Source organism: Ochotona princeps, chromosome 14 (genome assembly GCF_030435755.1).
Source record: "Ochotona princeps isolate mOchPri1 chromosome 14, mOchPri1.hap1, whole genome shotgun sequence".
Classification (NCBI taxonomy): Eukaryota; Metazoa; Chordata; class Mammalia; order Lagomorpha; family Ochotonidae; genus Ochotona; species Ochotona princeps.
In genome coordinates, this window is record NC_080845.1 from 14,677,321 (window position 1) to 14,698,045 (window position 20,725).

General features: G+C 39.0%; 1 protein-coding gene across 1 annotated transcript in view; it reads right to left on the reverse strand.

Annotated features, from left to right (window-relative positions):
• The window catches only part of PAPPA (pappalysin 1), a 246,820-nt gene that overhangs the window by 143,896 nt on the left and 82,199 nt on the right, over positions 1-20,725 (reverse strand). The window contains exon 7 of the mRNA XM_036496589.2: positions 17,293-17,791. Within this exon, the coding sequence (XP_036352482.2) occupies positions 17,293-17,791 (499 nt within the window). The remainder of the gene's footprint in view (positions 1-17,292; positions 17,792-20,725) is intronic.

The window sequence follows — 20,725 nt, forward strand, 5'->3', positions numbered from 1 at the left end:
AAAGATTTGAAGCGAGACTTTTAAATAATGTATTACATAATCCGCATGAAGTATCATTTAAATAATAATGGGAGGTAAAAGATTGTTTTTCGCCAAGCATAACTGAACAATTTATAAGGCATTAGTTAATTGTTTCGGGAAAAATAGTTCATCATTTCACTACTGAACTGTAATGTGGCTTTTGTCATGTTAGCGCTTACATGCTTTTATCCCTCTTGAGTTAATTTTTTTTCTATACTCCTTGTGTTCTCTCATTTTATCAATGATAGTTAATCTTAATTCACATGTTCATATAAAAGTCTCAATTTATGTTTTGAGCGCATTCTCTATTTCGGCTTTCTCCTTCAAAAGAACCCTTTGTTGTATGACATGAATTTTCAGTTCCAGTTAAAAACTATGGATGGAATTTTAGTACCAGCTTGGCTAAATGCACAGATATAATTGAAGACAACTGGCATATTTATGATACTGCATCCTCCAATTCACATACAGTTTATCTTTTTATGTATTTAGGTTTTATTTTATGGTTCAGTAAAGTTTTAAAGCCATCTTCATAAAAGTTATCACGATTTTTATTGGGAATGTATTTCTAGCTCTAAGCACTTCATGTGTCAGTGTTTTGGATGGAAGCTTCTCTAAACACACACGCACACAGACATGCAAGTGATATGCAGAGCTATAGTCTAATAGTTTCTGTATGACAATTAAGTAAAATCATGTATTTAGAAATCCTCATGGGCTGTTTAATGAGGAATGAAGACACTTTTATTTCTGTCTTTTAAATCTTCTATTAAAACATCTCTTGTGTGACTGGCACTGTGGTTAACAGGCTAATAATCCTTCACCTACTCGTGCTGGCATCCCGTAAAGGTCCCCGTCAGTGTCCCAGTGGTTTCATTTCTGATCCTGTTCTCTGCTTATTGCCTGAGAAAGGAGCAGAGAATGGCCGAGTCCCTGGCACTCTGCACCCAGCTGGGAGATCCTGAGGAAGCTGCTGCCTCCTGACTTCAGATCAGCTCAGCTGCGGCTGTTCCGGCCATTTGGGGTGTGAATCAGCAGATGGAAGAGCTTTCTCTGTGTCTTTCCTTCTGGCTCTAAATCTGCCTTTCCAGTAAAAAACAAATAAATCTTTCAAAAAAAATATCTCTGTTTGTAGCCAAGCTATGTTAGATTGCTAAGAATTCCTTGGTTTGACACTGGGATAAAAAAAATTATTTTTTGTGTTCTCTGGCTGCCTTAACACACCCCTCTCCTGCTTTCCCTGCCACACACACACATATATATTTTAAATCATGAGGTGGTATTGGGGTGACTCTCATTTTATCGTGTGCTTTTTTCTATTCTGCATTCAGTAAAAAAATTCCTGTAAAAAATCTTTTACTAACACAATATTGTGAATTATATTCACTAAGCAACTCAAGAAACTCACTTCTCATCTTCTCATCCTCAGTAATGCAGATTAGTTTCAATTTGTATGGCTTTATGAGTATGTGAATTTGAACGCATTATAAAATCACTTGGTAATACTTTATGTAAGATTTTTTGCTTTCTGAACATAAATCCTATTGGTTGAAGTGTAATTTTTAATGTGTTTTTTATTCATTTGTTTGGAGACACAGTGCACAAAGATCATGTTCTTTGTGACGTTGATTCTTTGATATTTCTTGAGATATTCTTTGTGTGTTAGGGCATGGTAGATAATTACCAAACTATTCTACATATCTGTCTAGAAAATATCAACACTTCATCATGGTTGCCATATAATTTGTCATATCAAATATTTTCATGTAGTTGAACATTTTCCATCATTACTTGATTTTAGTTCGTTGACTCATCAAACTTGAGAAAAATGTGTTACAATACCATAAATCATAATGTGAAAACAAACTTGTCATTTTTTTCATGTAGGAGTTCCTTGGTTTTCATGTTCTCATGTCATGCTATTCAACTTATCACTGTAAAAGTATACACACACTATATCTATATGGTATCCAATCAGGGCAAATGTTATCTTTTTCTGCACACATTTATCATTTACTTCTGAAGAAAACATTCAAACTCCTTCCCTCCTTCCACCCCCCTTTTTTTCCAGAAATATATATAGCACATTATCTTTGTCTATCATTGTAACAGAATCTCAGAACACCTTATTCTTATCTAACTATATAATTTAGCACCCATTAAGTAATTTTTCCCCAGTACTTTATCTCTTATCCTTTGTTATACCTCTGGTATGCACTATGGTATACCAGAGGTCTCAACTTCCATGGAATGAACTTCTTTAGATTCAATGAGCTCATACATGGATTGTCTTCCTGAGCCTGGCATATTTCACTTAACAATGTAGCAAATAAGAGAGGGATATATGTATCCATTGGTTCATTCCCAAAATATCCACAACAGGCTTAGTTGGGTCAGAGTTAGAAACTGAAACCTCAAGTCTCCCATGTGGGTGCAGGGATCTAATTGCTCTAATCATCACCGCGTTCTACTAACATGAACATTAGCAACAAACTGGACTCAGGAACCAAAATTGAGTATTCAACAACACAGGTATCAGTGCTGAAGTGGGCATCATAACCACTAAGTTAAATGCCTGCTCCAGGAAGCTGCTTATAATTTATCTATTTGGAAGGAACTAGTACATTATCACATCTGTTTATTTTTGTTTCTAACAAAACTTTCCATATTTAATATAGCATATTTATTTGCTGCATAAAAATTTGAAAATAAGGTAAAATCATCTTAAAATATAACTCTGAGACAACTATCAGGAACCATCTTCTGGTCAGTGTTTTTTCATGTATATATTACGTGCAGTTACACACAAATGATTTGTTAAATATAAGATCACAAATCTGAAATAATCTTCATGAAAAGGAGTACAGGAAAATTAAGATTTTTTTTGTGCTAGTCAATTATGTCTATGATTTTGATTCTTTAAAAACATTTGGGTCTGCTGTGGTACCCTAGTGGCTTAAGTCCTTGCCTTGCCTGAGCTGGGATCCCATATGGGCACTGGTTTGTGTCCTGGCTGTTCCACATCCCTTCTAGCTCCCTGTTTGTGGTCTGAGAAAGCAGCCAAGGACGATCCAAAACCTTGGAGGCCTTCACCTGCGTGGAAGACCTGGAACATGCTCCTGCCTTCAGACTGGCTCAGCTCAGGCCGTTGTGGCCAGCTGGGGAGTAAAATAGCAAATGGAAGATCTTTTCCTCCGTGTTTCCTTCTCTCTGTGCATCAGCCTTTCCAATAAAATAAATAAATCTTTCAAAAATATTTCATTAACAATGGAAAAGTTTTACAGCAGAAAAAGAATTTGAAGAAATATATTTGTATCACTCCATTTGTTCATTCATTTGTTAACTTAATAACATTCATATTCATCCCAGCTTCTCCTAGGTGTCCGGAGATGTGAAAATGAGTATTAAATGGTTTGGCCTTTAGTATGCTCATAAGTTGGTGGAAAAGCGAAGATGATGGCTTCAACACAGTCTAAAGTGTATTTGGGGTTGTGGAGGCAACATGAGAGTGCAGTCTTTCACTGATGGAAATAATCTGGTATTTCTTAAAGCTATTATATTGGGTACACAGGATAAAGATAAGGAGAGATGGTAGAAAGAGAAGGTGGAAAGAATTAACTTTATGGCACATGTCTGTTGGTTATGAAAGAGCATTTTGTTAATGGAGATAACCAGTTTTTTTTTTAGGGAAGTAGCATTTGATGACAGAGAAATCAAACATTTCCTGTGGGATACAGGATGCAGGATTAAATGGAGTATCTACCACTTTTTGGTCTTATGTTAAATGTTTTCTTATTCTATGTTGTTCTTAGAAAACTAAAAGCTAAATCAAAGTGTCTTTCCCCTGTGAATCACTTAGAGCTGTGATTAGTCTTGAAATAATGTCTTTCTTGTTATTCATACATTTAGGTTATATTTATTCATTTTTCCCCCACAAAGAGGAACTACAGATTCCTTAAATCCAATTTTGTTGAATTCTTAAGGAAACCTTGTGTTTCTGTTTTAGACTGAGTCTTAAATTTTATTGGTAGTGATGATTGTGATGTGGTGGCTAAAAATTTGGGACAGAATGTTCTATACCTTTGAAAATGATTATGTTGAAAGGCAGGCTAACATAGTGACCCTGGACCACATGTCAGGGGAAATGGAGTTGATGCTTCCTTTAGCTTCTTTATGATTTTGGACAAATCAGTAGTTCTTTCTGGAATTCACTTTCATTATTATTTTTTTGTTTCTTGAAAGTCTGGGGTTAAGACAAAGACGTCTCAAACACTTTAACCACACAAGGGAGGACAACATACGTTCAGAACGGCTGGGTTTACTAGGCAGATTTTGAAGGGTACTAGAATAGAAGGGTAAGAAAGGTTAGATAGACTTTGGGTTTTGACATTTAGGTTAGGAGTATTTCCTTTTCCAGGTGTCATTATCACCTCATTCTTTCTAATGTAAAAACACATTTTTATAGTTGATGCTGAATGTTTGCCTACTTTGGTGTATGTCAAACACTTCAAGGATAGAGAACACATTAGCCCTTACTGCTATTCCCATGCCTAACCTAGTGACTGGCAGAAATAGGTTTTCATCACAATCTCTTGTTTAAATAAAAAAGTTGTCTTTATTCATTTACTTATCTGGTGAGAAAACACACCTACACACACACAAAGGGATTGTCCTTCTACTGTTTTACTGCTCAAATTTCTGGGTCTGCTGGAGTTGGGCCAGGCTGGAGCTAGGATGTCTTTTACCCTGATCCACATTTAGCAGCACACAGGATTATCCTTCTCTTCCCTTCCCCCCTCCTTGTAGTCCCCTCTTAGTACAAAATGATGTTTTGAAACTACAGCAATGTCTGCCTTCTTTCTTAGCAAAATCTCTTGAATAAACAGCTACAGGAGGCTTGGGAGAAAGGTCAAGAATGATGAGTATGGGTCTTCTGGCCTTCAGAAAAGCACAAAGCTAAGCACAAGTAAATCTTTAGATAAAGAACCACTCATTTTTACTGAACAGCTGCAGTGCAAGAGATGTGGTTAAATTTTACCAAAATGGCCCAGAAAGAGTGTGCACAACTTGTCAGGAGGTCCTGAGACAAGATGTTGGCTTTGAATCATCAGATGAGAGAGAACAACAAAAACAGGAGCCTGAATTGATTTCCCAAACCTCTTTCCTACTTCCAGCTGTGGAAGTTAGAGCCCAAATCTACATACCAGTTGAGATGCTGTGTTAGTTGGCATCCAGTCTTTGTGCAACCCAGGCTCTCCTTACCAGGCTCTCCTTACACTATGGTCCCTCCTTTCAGTGTCTTTCAAATTCAGGTGCAAAGTGATAATGCTGAGGTTGTATTGCCATGAAAGGATTTCTGTTAGGGAAAATGGCTGTGGTAACTGCTGGGTGCTTAACCCATGGTCTAGATTAAACATTAGTCAAGAGATGGTAGGGACCAGAGGATCCAGAATGCATTTGAATTCCTCCCCACTAGGATTAGAGTGTGTCTGTCTCACATAAGTAATATAAAACTCAATCTTTTCACACTAACAACATGATGCTCACTCTGTATAAAGCTCTGAAAGGAACAAATGCAAAGATGCAACTGATTAATTCCAGCAGTCTTTGATATAATTGTCCCAAGTTTTGCCATGGTACTAATTTAAAGCACAGTAGCAAATTTAATAAACTAACAGTTTGCAGCCAAGGCCTTTGTTATTTTGTTTTAATCATTTTTTACCACCAGTTGAAATGATTTTCTACTTTCCTGGTGCAATGAACAGAAACGCAAGGGAAAGAACAGAGAGGCAATGTGGAAATTATAAAGGTCTAGAGCTTCAAATCCCAGCATAAGGTAACAAAAATCCTGAGATTTAATTGGCTGTTTGTGTCAAGCTGAGATTTGAAGGAAAGAAATTTACCAGTTTAGGGGAAACTCCACACCTGGATAGCATTAAAGAAATGAGAGAGAAAAAGATCTACAAGGGACTCTTGTTTTTCCTTAAAGCAGTGACGGGAGACTTGTGACAGCTCCCCTAAACATTCTGCTGGTGATGGACAGGTCACTTGATTACAGTGCAGGGGCTTGTGACAAGTTGACCGGTCGCCAAGGACTTTAGGAGCCAAAATACCAGATACAGTCGGAGGTAAACAAGGCATGCAGCGTAGTGTGAAAATCGAGGCCAAGTCGGGGCCAGTAAGTTGAGCAGAGGGACCCAGTGACAGCTGGTGATTGAGCGGCACTAACTGAACCCAGTTGTTAAGGACCAGGGGCCAATGGGGAAAGCAATCTCCTTTCTCTTCCCTGTGGCCTCTCTGGGTGGCCAGCAATTTTATTACTGGCACAGGGTGAGCCCAACAGCATTTTTGAATTTGGCACCACATCTAAAACCATTTGGGGGCTGGGCTTCTCTTTCTTGTCTGCCCCTCCCCCTCCCCAAGAATGCTTTGGGTTGGGTGAAAGCTGGCGTGCAGTTAGCAAACTACATTTCCCCTCAATTTTGTAACTCATGTGCTAGGAGAAAATGTAATCCTTATGTTTTTGATTCATTTACACTTAACTCATCAAAACACGATTTTGTAAGAGCTATTTGATGTCCACAAAGTCTTCTGAGTCCTTTGGTAAGTCTTGCTTCTTAGAAGAAGTAAGTCACATTTCTGTGATTTCTGATTTCTGAGATGGAGAACTTGAACCTGAAAGGTTGAGTTTGTTTGAAAAAGAGGAAGGATTGGACCCTGAGACCGACCAAATGCATTCTCTCATTTCCTATTGCATATCCTCACTTGCACCAGCTGTCATGATGTTACTACTTCGGCTCTACCACTTAGAGCTAAGGAGGGGGAATTTACAACCAGAAGAGCAGAGCCCAAATTGAAGTCTCAAGGTTAAACTCCAGCATCATGTTAATGGAGAAAGGAACATCCTGCTTGGAAGTCAGGAGTGGAAGTGTGAATTCCTTGTTCCGCTGTGAAATGGCTGCATGATTTGAAAGAGGTGGCTTCCCCTTTCTGGACCCAATACTCTACTTTCTAAACTAGCACTGATTTCATGGATGGTCTTCAATGGTCCATCTAGGTCTAAGGGCTTTTACGTCTAATTTTTTTATCAGATGTCTGAGAATCTCAGCATTTTCTCTACTTACAAGGGTTTTAGACTGAGTTTGTACATGAGGAGCTCGGGCAGGAAACAAAAATGTAGAAATCAGAGCTGGATGACTTCAGATATCACTGATTCCAAGTTTCTCATTGTGGGAAGAAGAATAAAGCCCAACGAAGGGGAATAAATTGCCCCAAGTTAATTTGCCACAGCAAATTAATGGCAGAGTCTAGCTTTCCAACATTTTTGACTAACATCTTTGGATGGAAGTCTCCAAATTTTCAGTTCATAGGAAATTGAAGCTACAGAAAAAAATTTTTTTACTTCCATCTCTGACAACAAGAATGTGAAAGCAGCATTAGAATGGAAGGGGAGCTGGCACTGGGTTGCATGATGCACAGTAAGGTGGTGTCTGGCTTATATTAAAAGTCCATACGTGAATGATTAATTCTGGGTGGAAAACAAAGCCAGTGCCTTGTAATATTATAGGTATTAGTGCTATAGATTAACTCTACCACTCCCATAGGATTTTCTCAGAACCAAACAGACAACATTTTAAACATCAGTGACTGATGAAAACAAGTGCTTTCAGAGGTCCTGTCTTCCCACTGACAACACACACATACGTGTATGAACACATACACATACAGAAACTTATGCATGCATAGATTCATTCATACATACATACATACATACATACATGTATGGAGATACAGCCTAATTTTCCTTGCAAATCTGTTAAGGAAACAAAAAGTATTGGTGCAATGTGAAGCTGTATGTCTGCTAGTGATTCAAAGCAGCAATTAGAAGGCATTTTAGAATCTCCACTTTCATCCCAACTGTGCCTTGGTCACTGCAATCATTCTCTTTCAGTGATATTGGTTACAGGCATCTTCCTTGATCTACTCACCTGCCTCTTCCTTCTGACTGATAAACAATGATTTCTCTACCATTAATACCACTCAACCACATCAAGTGTTCTCAAACTTCAGTCCTGACTATGCTAAATGAGTGTCATAATTTCCCTTTTGGATTTGGCAACATTGTCTTGCTTCCTTACTGTTTATACCTCCATCCTTATATCTGCCACATATCAATATAAACAAATGGGCAAGAAGCATTCTAACATCATTTATACCCAAGATCTCATACTCAAAGATATATGCTGGCTCTCTACAACCCTCAGGTGTTGAACATTCCATTTAGGGACCATCATGAACTGCCCCTCTCTAAACCTCTGGCCTGTTTGTTTCCACTTTCTTCTTTAAATGTTATTCCTTAGTCAAGATAAACAAGCAGTCTCATTTCCTTTGGCTAAATCCGTTTGTCTTTCTCTCAGATGTCACCTTTTCTGAGAGTTTCTCAAGGGACTTTTAAGCTGAATGAGGAATTCTTAGCCCAAATACTACCTTTCACTGTTTAGCTATTACTTTTTGATTTGTAGATTTTTCATAATAACTAATTAAGCTCCCAAAAGGCTGATATTGTGCCTTATTGTTTGGTTTAGCTCCAATGCCTTGACATTCCCTGCCAGAGAGACAGTGTTAAACACCTACTAAATGAATGAAAGACTGGATGACATCTTCAGATTCAATCCCTTCACTTTACAGAGAAAGTAACTCAGACCCCAAGAAGAGACAAAACTGTTTTACCGCAAGTTTACAGTTTTCTCTCCATCTCCTAACAATTGTCCATTTTAGAGTTTATATACTAGATGCCACCAATATTACCATGACTGCTGTGTTCCAAGATTCATTGCTTAAATCAAGATTGTTGCACTGAGTTGATGGGATTTATTCTCCGTCCATTCAGTATCTAGCCTTGCATGAGAAGCTGATGATACAGGATAATGTGGCAAGATTAACTTCACACCACCTCTGCTCTCATTGTTAAGCCAAAACACTATTCAGGAAAAACAGTGAAACAGTCTGGATTTGTCCTAAAGATACATATTTTCTAGCCCCAATAGGAAGCACAGGTCTGGGAGGAAGCTTGAGAAGCCCACCTTCCTGGGAGACTTGACTTGGATCTGGATTGCCGGCCTCCGAATGAGCAGTTTAGAGCTACTGACAAATGATATGCCATCTGATGCCTCTATCCTTACTGAACTAGATGAACACAACGTAGGGTGTTCATAAAACATTCTGAACAGGCTGGTGAAACTAGAAATGACTTTCAAGGTTATTTATCTACACAGCCATTTTATGGACAAGGAACTTGGACTTACAATGAAAAGCTGACTGACAAAAAGTACAAGGTTTAGGTACCCTGATCTGGAGATACCACATGGTATTCTGTCTCTTTCTCTCTCTTTCTTCCTCTCTCCTGTTCTCTTCTTTTCTCCCTCACTAGAAGTATTGCAATGCATTTTTCTTTTCTTCCCTTGTACTCCAATTGTAGGTAGAGATTAGGGGATCATATGTGCCTGTGAATGTTGGAATCTGCCTCTCTCTCACACACACACAGTACGTCAGTGTTGGCTAGGAACTAGCCTAATGGAAACCAAACTAGCCTAATGGAAACCAAACTAGCCTAATGGAATCACAAATACGAATTCTCCAGATTTTATCATGATTTTGCAAGTCTATTGGTTTAATCCACCATTTCTTGAGGGCCTATAGTGACAAGAATTATGATCTACTCAATTGAGATTATAATAAAGCAATTGAAGAGAAAGGCACTTGTGTAATACTCTGGAAGTCAGATCTCTTGTTTCTAAACTCAGTACCTTTAAGGTGATGGACCCAGGGTTGGTTTTCTAACAGACACAACGCAAACCCACCGAGTCTTGTTTTGACTCTCAGTGTCTTCCAGGAACTGTCCCCTTCTCCTGCCCAGTGTGAGATAAATTCCTCCGTTCTTCTCACATCTGTAATTGCTCTGACAGCTGTTATTTTCCTTCTCTTTCCTCCTCATTTTATTTGTTTTCTTAAAAAGTCAGGAATTAGACTAACACAAACAAGTCCATTCCATCCTATCTATCCCCAGGATGACAGAAAATAACAAAGACGTAGATGACACCAGGACATCCATTACAACCTGATTTTGAAAAGTGGTTTCTTCAGGAATGCTGGTGATCATATGTGACAAGAAAATAGGTTGCTACAACCTGTGGGAGTCCCATAGTGAAAGATGGCAGGTCCTGTCAAAGTCCGCAGAACAAGAGCTCTTGAAAGTGTTTAAACTCCTATTCTATGCCAACTCATAGACTCTTCCTCTCTTCTTGCTGTTGGCATTTCACAAACTATTACACACACCCAGTTTGTAGTAATACATACTTCCATGAACTTTTTGAAGATTTCTTGCTATGCGTGAATTTCAAAATATACTTATCTATTAATTTTATTTTTGAAGACATTATTGAAATAGTTCCAACTTACTTCTTTAAGCAAATGACTGCAAAATCTCATGTGGACCTTAACAATAACCCATAACTGTCATCTTTTATCAATTACTTCTTTATTACATACCCAGATAAATACTATAAAATCTCAAATCTGATTGATTGGTCCTACCCTTTATTTCAAAATGAATAAATGCAAACTTTTAAACACAAACCATAAATCTCTGTAAAACACAATCCCTAATTATCCCTCTATTCTCACCTTCCATATTCTCTCCTCTAGTTAAAAGGAGAATTATACTCTACTTTAGTCTCTTGCAAATAATACTTCTCAGTTTCCAATTATATTTTTATGTGCTGATATTTAATCCAGCTATCCTTTTCAATTAGGGAACTCAGAATTACAGTGCAAGCACAAAGTGAATAAGCATAGGCTCCTTAAATGCATGCATTACTGAATGAACCAATAGATGAATCTACAAATCCCATATGAATGCCACTTCATATCCCAGCTGTTCCACTTCCAATCCAGCTCCATGCTTATGGCCTGGGAAAGTAAAGGAGAATGGCTCAAATTGTTGGGCTTCAGTATCCATGTGGGAGACCCAGAGGAAGCTCCTGGCTCCTGGCTTCATATCAGCATAGATGTAGCCTTTGAGATTATTTCGGGGAGTGGATGGAAGCTCTCTGTCTCACCTGTCTGTAATATCTGCTTTTCAAGTAAAACAAACAAACAACAACAACAAAAAAAAACCTTTAAAAACCACAAATGAATAAATTTTTCAACAGAACCTTAGATTTCTCATTTAACTTCAGTGTTCGTTTCCCTACCTATAAAAGACAAGCTGTAATGTCATGTTACATTTATATATCTATGTATTGGAAAGTTAAGCTTGTCACTGTAGAATGAATGATTATGCTATAGTAGCAGCATGAGGGAAGTTTTAAGGGGGGGGAAGGAGGAGGAAGAGGAGGAGGGAGGATGGTCCCCTCTAAATGTGTATCATGAAAAATGAGAAAATAATAAATTGACTAATTTTATATAATTTGAAACAAAATAAATTTTGAATAAAAATAGGCTTTAATAACCTATTCAGTTTAGAATACAATACTGTATCAGATCTATCCATAGAAATTTAGATAAATGATTTTGGTGGTTTAAGCACTCTAAAAGAAGCCCTACGTGTTTCCAAAACTGTGAACATCCTGGGACACAGCATTTCTATTGCTGTGGCTGACCCTGGAAATTCATTGCCAAGCCCTTATGCTTATTCTAATATTCCCAGAAACCATATTTTAACTTGAGAGGTACTTGGCCTAAGACTAATGAGAGGGAGTCATAGGTGGATGATGCCTGGCTTCCAGAAATAGAGTGAGATTGCGCTGATTGTGTGCCTTCCTGGCCTGAACCAAAAAGAATTTGTCCATCCTAGACTTGGAGAACTCGCTTTCTACTGATGCTGTTTATCCTAATGTATGACATTAGGATACAGGAAAACCCATGCAGGGCAAGCATGGGAGAAAGCTGTGCCCAGAAAAGGGTCCAGCCTACACCATGCATTTCAGCAACAGGTTATTGTAAACCATGTGGGTTTCACAGTGTCCACTCCTTTCTAAGTCTCTTCTTCCTCCTCATGTGCTGAAGAAAAGAAAGCAAAAGAAAAGAACCCAGTTTCTTCTCTTCTCTGAGTTTTTGGAAATGAGAAATATGAATTTCAACATCCATTACCTCCACCAATCAATGCATCACCTTGCACTTTTGGTCACAGCAAAGATTATACTCTATAACTTTTGAGGAATTCCTTTGGAGCTCAAGTAAAAAATGTAAAGGTTGATTCTAGCATCTATCAATTCTGGGACCTTAAATCCTGACTTTTATCTCATTGAGTCTCAACTCCCCCATCTAAAAATTACGCATGTTGATACCTACATCTTATTTATAGACATAAACTATTAAGCATGTATAATGCTAATTATATGCTAGTTAATATTAATAATGATTTTAATATTTCTAGTCATAGATAATACAACTAGTATTCGTACTTATGGTAATAGTTATCACAGAGACTAAATTTAGACTCTATTGAAGAGAGAAACTAGGTTATCTTTGTTACCAACCATATCTTCAGAAGGTGGCATGGTTCCCAGCACAGGGAGGGTACTGAGTAAGCACTTGATAAATATGTCAAGGAACAAATGATGACTCAGAATAACTTCATAAATACCAGTGGGGGTGGAGCAGCCAGAACATGAACAAGCATCCACATTAGATGCCAGTGTCAGAAGCAGTGACTTTACCCATGATGCCACAACCACAGACCCTTCCCCGAGAATTTCACTGAGGATGCCCGAGAGGAGAGGTCAAAGAGTCAGAGACAGTGTTGTTAGCTTCACAGTTCTGAATGTGAAAGATGAACTGAAATGATAACCGTTTGGAATTCATAAAGCAGTGGAAAGATAATGTTCTTCAGAAATGTTTCTAGCTCTAAATCAAGGATAATAAATAAAGTTTGTGTGGGCAGTGCAAGCACATTTGTTTAACTGGAGGATGAAGGAATAACAGCGCTAGCTTTTTTTTTTTTTATCCCAGCTTTACCATATACAGTTGTGTAAACTCTGCCATTTGCCTCCCTTCTCTGTTTTAAGTCATCATGTATAATCTAGGGCTACGATCATCTCTCGGGTAACTGCTAACATCCACAGTCTATGTAAATTTCAGGAGGGCAGTCAGAGGCAGTGAGGGTCCCCTGGGTACATTCCAAGTTGAATTACTTTTAGTACAAAAACTGTATTAGTCTGCTGAAGACACCTCTGTTTCTACCCAGAGAAGACTTCACTATGTCCATTTTAGAGTCATGGGAGCTGAAGCCTGAACAGTGGATGCAACATGTCTGGACTTCATGTGATGTTAGTTATGAGAGAGTTAGTGCTGGGCCCCTTTTTCTTTGATGGTGTCAGTTCTCATTCAATGGGAGGGGTTTCCACTCAAGGGAGATGGAGATGCTCCACATTTTTTCCTTGTCCAAAAGTAATTAGTCTGCTCCAAGCTTGCATGGGTAAGCACAGAAGGCTCTCCCTTCATCAATGTCATACCTTGGGAAACTATCTCCAGTGTAGATAACAGAAAGAATAAATATTTTTGTTGAGAGAAAAAAAATGAAGACAAAGGTCAAAAGGAATCGTGCAATGTGTTGAGTAAGGCAAGAAAAAGAGCATTTTTTTCCTCTACCCTCTTTTTCTCCAACGTAGTCTTTACATAGAACTTGTATAGAAGCCAACTCATTTGATATGGAAAAAATGTGAAAGAAGCAAAACACACTCACACACACACACACTCACACACACAGCAGATTCTTGTGGCAGGACTCAGAACTCAACTTACTAGGAGATAAAGAAGTTGAAATGATATGTTGACTTGAAATTCTTTCCCCCTTTTCAGAGCATTCAAATCAGGAATCCCAGCTCAGGCCCCCAGTAATTTCTTGGGATCCAGAAAATAATAAAGAGTGTGTTAATGACACCTTCTAGCACTGTTAAGGACTGAACACATTAATGGGTAAATGAAATAAACAAACAAAAAATTCGCACAGAAGTGTGAACCTGAATAGAGATAGATTTTGGAAGTAAATCAGCATAAGATTTTGCATTTGTACAAACTGCGCAAGGTATTTAGTCAAAGCTGTGTATCTTTAAGAAGTGACTAGACTGGGCCCGACGTGGTAGCCCCTTGGCTAAAGTCCTTGCCTTGCATGTGCTAGGATCCTGTATCAGGATGATGATTCTAATTTCAGCTGCTCCACTTCCCTTCCAACTCCCTAACTGTGGCCTGGGAAAGCCGCAAAAGAGCCACAGAGCATTGGGACCCTGTACCCACATGGGAGTGAAACACTTTGTGAGTGAAACAGGGGGTGGAAGAGCTTTATCTCTCCTTTTCTCTGTGTATGAGCCTTTCCAATAAAAATAAATACATCTTTAAAAAAGCAGTAGAATTTTCTAGACTGACTTATTCTTAGAATCCTTAGTCTGCAATACAGACTCTGACACTTTAGACTATTACCAGGATATATTGTGAATTGAATGACTTGATAGACGAGTGGAATGATTTTGGAGATGGCTGGACTGTAGACATCATGAACAGTGGGTATGTAAACCTTAATTCAATACCAGAATCATCTGGAGAGGACCTATGCTCAGAGTGTCTGCTTTAACAAGCTAGAGGCCAAACAACCTGTTTCAGTACAGCACTTCTTAAACTACATTTTGAACTCTTAATCATTTGGTGAGATTGTAAAAATTCAGGTGATCAGGCCTTTTTCTTATCAAATCAATGAGTAACTAGAAGAGGAAGGACAGAGCATGGAGAAAGATGAAGTTGAGACATAGGGCAGTTTAACATGATTCCAAGTTTCTGTAATGTGTAGTTGGAACTGAGAACCCCTGCTCTAGTGTGACTTCACCCTTGTAGAGTTGAGACATCTGAAGATCAGAAAAGGCACGTGAGTCACTTACAATTGGAAAAAAGTGACGCTCTTAGCTGAGACTAGGGCTCAGAGCATTTTTACTTAGTGGCTTATGAGTCTATTTTCCATCTTTCTACCCCTAATCAACCCATGTCAGTTCTTACAGATGAACAACTTGCACAAAACGAAGGCTCTGTTTAAATAGAGGTTTTAAGACAACTATTATTTCTTCTCTCCATTGTTTTTATGAAGAAAATTTAAGTAGATTCATATTTATAGAATGTTACCACTCTAGACAAGTGAAAAGATGGAAGAGACAGGGTTATGGAATATTTTCAAGGCAAGACGATCCTTTAAATTTTAAGTACATTCTCAAACACAAACCAAGTGTGCCTTTTGAGTTCTTCAACAGATGTTCTTCATCTCGGATTCAGTGAATGGGCATGGGTTTGCTTGTGATATGCACATTAATTGCTGGCATGTAAAAGGAAGTGCTGGTAAAGTGTTTGAAAGTGATTCTGCCTCTTAAAAAGATTAAAAGTTTCCTCCAGAACTTGGTTTCCATTAATGATGGACTTAGTAAATATTTTCAAGAAGACAGAGCAGGGACTATGCCTTATATCATCTTAGAACCAAATAAAGAGCCACAAAAGGCTTCAGAAATCATGAACTTCATCATTTTTTTCGTCATATGGAGGAGACAATTGAGGCTGAAAAGGGACTGAATGATTTGTTTAACACAGTAAATGCACTGAACGGGATTAGACACAAAACACCTGACTCTTGAATAGCTGCACTTTCCAATACTCAGAATTTTCTCTATTAATGTCCCTGGCACACAGTAGGCATGAATACATGTTCAGTGTACTAAAATGATTCCTGGGACCCAGATCAGGAGGCTAAGGCTCCATTAACTTTTGTATTAAAACAAACATTACTCACCTCTTGAACAGCACATTGAATGGGCATTCTGACTTAGGAGACAGGATAGAATTCCAACCCTAATCTCATCAATTCATTGCTATATGATCTTAGGTAGCATCATATTTTCAGCCTCAGTTTCCTTCTTTGGAAAATTAGAATGATTAAAAGGTGCTGGGCTTGTGGAGATGATGGAGCAAGGAATGATGCAAAGCCAACCTATTTCCTGGAAGGTGGGAGAAACCCTCAGGAATTTATTATAAGGCAAACTTCCTGGGACTCATGTGGTGGCATATCAGATGATTCTCTGCCTGCCAGCCTCAGAAATCTATATAGGCACAAATTCATGTCCTGGCTGCATCACTTCCAATCCAGCCCTCTGCTTCAGACCTGCAAAAGCAGTAAAGAATGACCTAATTGCTTTTTCACATACACCCACATGGGAGATCTCAAAAATCTCCTGGCTTCCGGCCCCCAACATTGACTCACTCAACTCTGACCATTGAGACCATTTGGTGAGTGAACCAGCGTATGGAAGACTTCTTTCTCTCTCTGTCTCTCCTTCTCTCTTTGTAAAATCTGCCTTTCAAATAGAAATAAGTATCCCCTCGCTTTTTTTTTAAGGTAGTCTTCTTTTGCAAGCATGGAATCTGATGATAATTGGGAAAAAGAGAGGTGGCTGGACAGAAACCACTACATGTAAAACAAGGCACCCCCCTCCACCACCACAAAATCATGGTGACTTAGAGCCTAAAAGGCCCCTGAAACTAAAAATCGTTTCAACTTTTCCTCTGCCTTAAGAAATCAGGCAAGAGGGCCCGGTGGAGTAGCTTAGAGGCTAAAGTCCTCACCTTGCATGCGCCGGGATCCTATATGGGTGCCTGTTCTAATCCCGGTGGTGCTGCTTCCCAAAAGATTTTGGGACGGACCAAAATCTTGGGACCCTGCATCTGCGTGGGAGACCCGGAAGAGCATGGCTTTGGATCAGCTCAGCTCCAGCCATTGAGGCCGCTTGGGGAATGAATCAGCAGATGAAAGATCTTCCTCTCTGTCTCTCCTCCTCTCTGTATATCTGACTTACGCAATAAAAATAAAAAATAAATCTTAAAAAAAAGAAAATAGGTGAGAAACAATGATTATGGCGGGTGATGTTTGCCTTACAGCAAACTTTTTATGCAAATGTTTAAGAGCATGCCTAATTCCCTCCCAACCTTGTGTAACTCGGTCCCTTTTTCATTCACTGAAAACACAAACAACATGTATGAGTATTCTTCAATTGAAACAAAAAGGAAATCGTATCACTCACTTCTTCTGCTTTCATTAAGAAGATTTTTTCATTCAGAGAAATTCTAGCCAAAACATCCCTAGGAGGGAATCTGGTGGTGTGGAACCTTCTCCCACCAGTCCAGATTTCTCCAACTCTAAAGTACACCCATCGCATCAACATCATATCCAGAGGGAGCACTTACCTATCTGTGAATCTCCTGTTGAAGTGGACGATGGAGGCCTTGTCCTCTTGGATAGGAGGATCTCGAACCACTTTGTACCTTAGGGGCTTACAGTCTAGGCAGAGTGGACAGCCTGCCACAGAGGTCAACATGGCTGCATCGATCTCTAGGTGCTCATCTAACGTGTAGATCTGGATGCCGTACACCTCCTCATCCACATCTTGGAGCTTGATGGTCAATGGGATGTCACAGAAAATGTTCTGAGGGCCCAGGGAGATGTTCTTCTTGCTAACAGTCAACAATTTGATGTCATTGACAGCTCCACTAGAGTCCCAGTCGGTGGAGACAAAGGTCACCCAGATGGTCAGAGACTCAGGGACCAGGGGATAGAGGAATTTCAGCTCGAGGTAGCAGCCTTGTGGCTCAGGGCAGGCTGGAGGGACTGTGTGTGGGTTGACAGCTGAGTTTGGGCTCCAAGTACGGACGCTGGATTTACATGGCTGTTCAACATCTGGATGACCTGTGAAAAACAGAAGATAGAATGAGCAGGGAAACATCAAATAGGTTTTAGAGCTTCTTGTAAATTTTGGGAGAGATTGGTCTGATGAAACATAGAGGAGAGGAGGAAATGGTTATTCTCATTGTCTTGGTGAATTTGCTGTGTACAAAGCACCAAGTCCTCAAGCAGTAACAAGACATTTTGTCAAAAATACACTCAAATAAGTGCCTTATTGTTGATTCCTGAACGTTCCTTACTCATTTTCCCTTTGAAGTTTGTGTGAAGAAGAAAACAGTACACACCGTTAACATAAAGTTTGTGGAAAATTTGCATAATCTTTAATTCTCTTTCTCCACAAATGTTTTGAAGCCCCTAATACTTGCTAAGCACTTGCTTATTTCCTGCAATTTTACAGAGGAGGAAATACAGGCTCAGAAACATATTTTGACCCATCAGACAATTCGAAGTGTAAAGTTTGCCTTAGAACTCACTTTTTTTCTAATTCTGAAACTCCTTTTTTTTCTCTTTATCTCATTGTATGCAGGAGTCATGCAGATAACTTGGAAATCTGCGATAGTATTGCTATTGGTACAAACTGGACTGACAGAAGCACTAGAAAACCTCACAAAGAGAAGGTGCATATGGATAGCTTTGCATGTAGTACTGAGGATCTGGAAGGAAACTGAATCATGCGGGATGAGCTGGGAGGCAGCTTTGGGAGCCATCTTATCGCTTTCTCCTCCCCCCTGGCCTACATGATATCACTGCATACCACTGGGATTCTCTGTGCTCTGTGCAGTCAGATTCAGGAATGGGGGGACTGGGTGAGGAGGTGAGGGAATGAAGGAGGGATTCTTCCAGTCTGTCCCCAAGGAGAAGGATGCCTCATCTCTATTGATCTCAGCCTGCAGTGACTTGTGAATTCTTCTCTGCTGAGAACACATTTAGTTCTTCAGATAGCTCCCCCTTGCACTCCTGAGAAGAGTAATCAGGATGCAATGTTGTGGCAGGCTCCAAGGTGTTTAAAGAAGTCTAGGGAAAGATGCAGATCAGCTGGGGAGGGTACAACAGAGGAGCTCAAGTTACATAATTAGCCACCTATTTTTCTTCTTCTGAATCAGTCATTGGTAGAGGGCGTGAGTTTGACATTCATAAAGGAAAAAGCCATGTTTATAAACAGTTCTTGATAGTACTACAATAGGAATGCCAAGAAGCATTTGGAGTGAGAAAGTTATCCCACTGAAGATTGTAGCTGCCTCTAAGCTCTGTGCTCTGTCCAGCCAAGCAAGCGAAAACAGAGAAGCCACCTAGAGAAGATAGAGAAGAAAAAAAAGGGAAGAAACTGGGAGAAGCAAGAGGAAATTGCCCAATGACTTTTTAGATACAACATGTTGGAACAGAAGACATGCATATAGCCACAAGGTTCCTTCATTCCTCCTTGGATAGTCTCATTCAACGCTTACAACAACCACTGGCTCAACTCAACCTCAATTTTAAGTAAAAAACACACTTAGACATCTTCTTTCCACTCACTGAATTCCAAATCCTCTTGAGTTCGTTGCACTTGTAGTTCGTTGCACTCAGAAATCACTTATGTTCATTCAGTAACAGAATATAACAGTATATTAAACGCATTCCCAAATAATTAGTTAATCCATATGATGGTCAGCAAAATCTTGTAGGATAGATAATCGTCTTTATTGAGATTTCAGAGTTCTATTTCACAAAATATGATGTAGCCTTTACCTAATTACAGTGCCTTGTCCATAAAGATTGCACATAGTAGATACTCAATGATTACTTGTTAAATGAAGATATTTCTATCTGTTGATAAAGAATTGAAAAAGTGGTTATATCATGAGATATTAGAGAGAATGATGCCTGAGGGTGTGTGCCTGGTGAACATTCTACCTTTCCATGGACTTTCTCTTGGAGTTGGCAGGGAAGAAAATTCATCTTTCTCTCTTCCTTGGAGAAAATGCTTTTCATGTGTGAAAAGCCCTGGGGAAATAAAGATGACAAACCTGTTTTTGGCTCATCTTTGTCCTCTGATTTCTTGTTAATCAACAGAGGGACTAAATGCTTTCCAAAGGACAGGATGGTGCGTCTGTTCATTATGTTGAAGTCAGTAAACAATAGAAGAAATTTAGCAAAGCTTTGCTTATCTGGTCATTAGAGATAATGCAGATGCAAAGGAAAGCCCCAACGTAGCAATCCCTTGAATAACAGCATGCTTTATGAACTGACCAGTCTTTATGTGTGGGCAGTGTGCCAAGCACATTACATGCTTCAGTTCTTTCTATCCTGGCAGTAAGTCTATGAGGCAGAAGAGGAAACTGAGACTCAGACAGTTAAGTAATTCCCTGGTGAGGAGCAGAATATTATGTGATACTGTTGGTCCAGGCAGTGTGCCAGGCTTTGAAGCAATGAAAGTTAGGTTAAAATGTCAGCCATACAGCTTCTTATTATGTCACCTACTGCAGTGTTACCTACCTCACATGGTTGCTATAAAATGAAAATGAGATGCAGTCTGTAAACAGATCTTTACAAATACATGAGCTCTGTTTATAAAGGTAAGGGGAAATTAGCAAGAAAAATGTTAGTAGCAAGAGACAGTCCAACTGAAAATAACAGTTAAGACGAAGGTGAGTTAAAATGATATTGAGTACAATGGGAAATCATTAAGCACTGAGGTTTACAAGATCATCGTCTTATGACAGTAAGTAAATTGAACTTGGTATGGAGATAGTTGGAGAACTGTTGAAGACTTTAAAACAAATAGGTGACATAAGATTTGCCTTTTGGAGAAATCCCCGAAGACATAGATATCATCCACATATCTATTCATTCATTCATTCATTCATTCATTCATTCTCCTCCTATTTATTCAAAGACTATTTATTGAATTGCAGGCCTGTGTTCATAGTTAAGCCAGTTCCTTTCAGAACAGGTTGC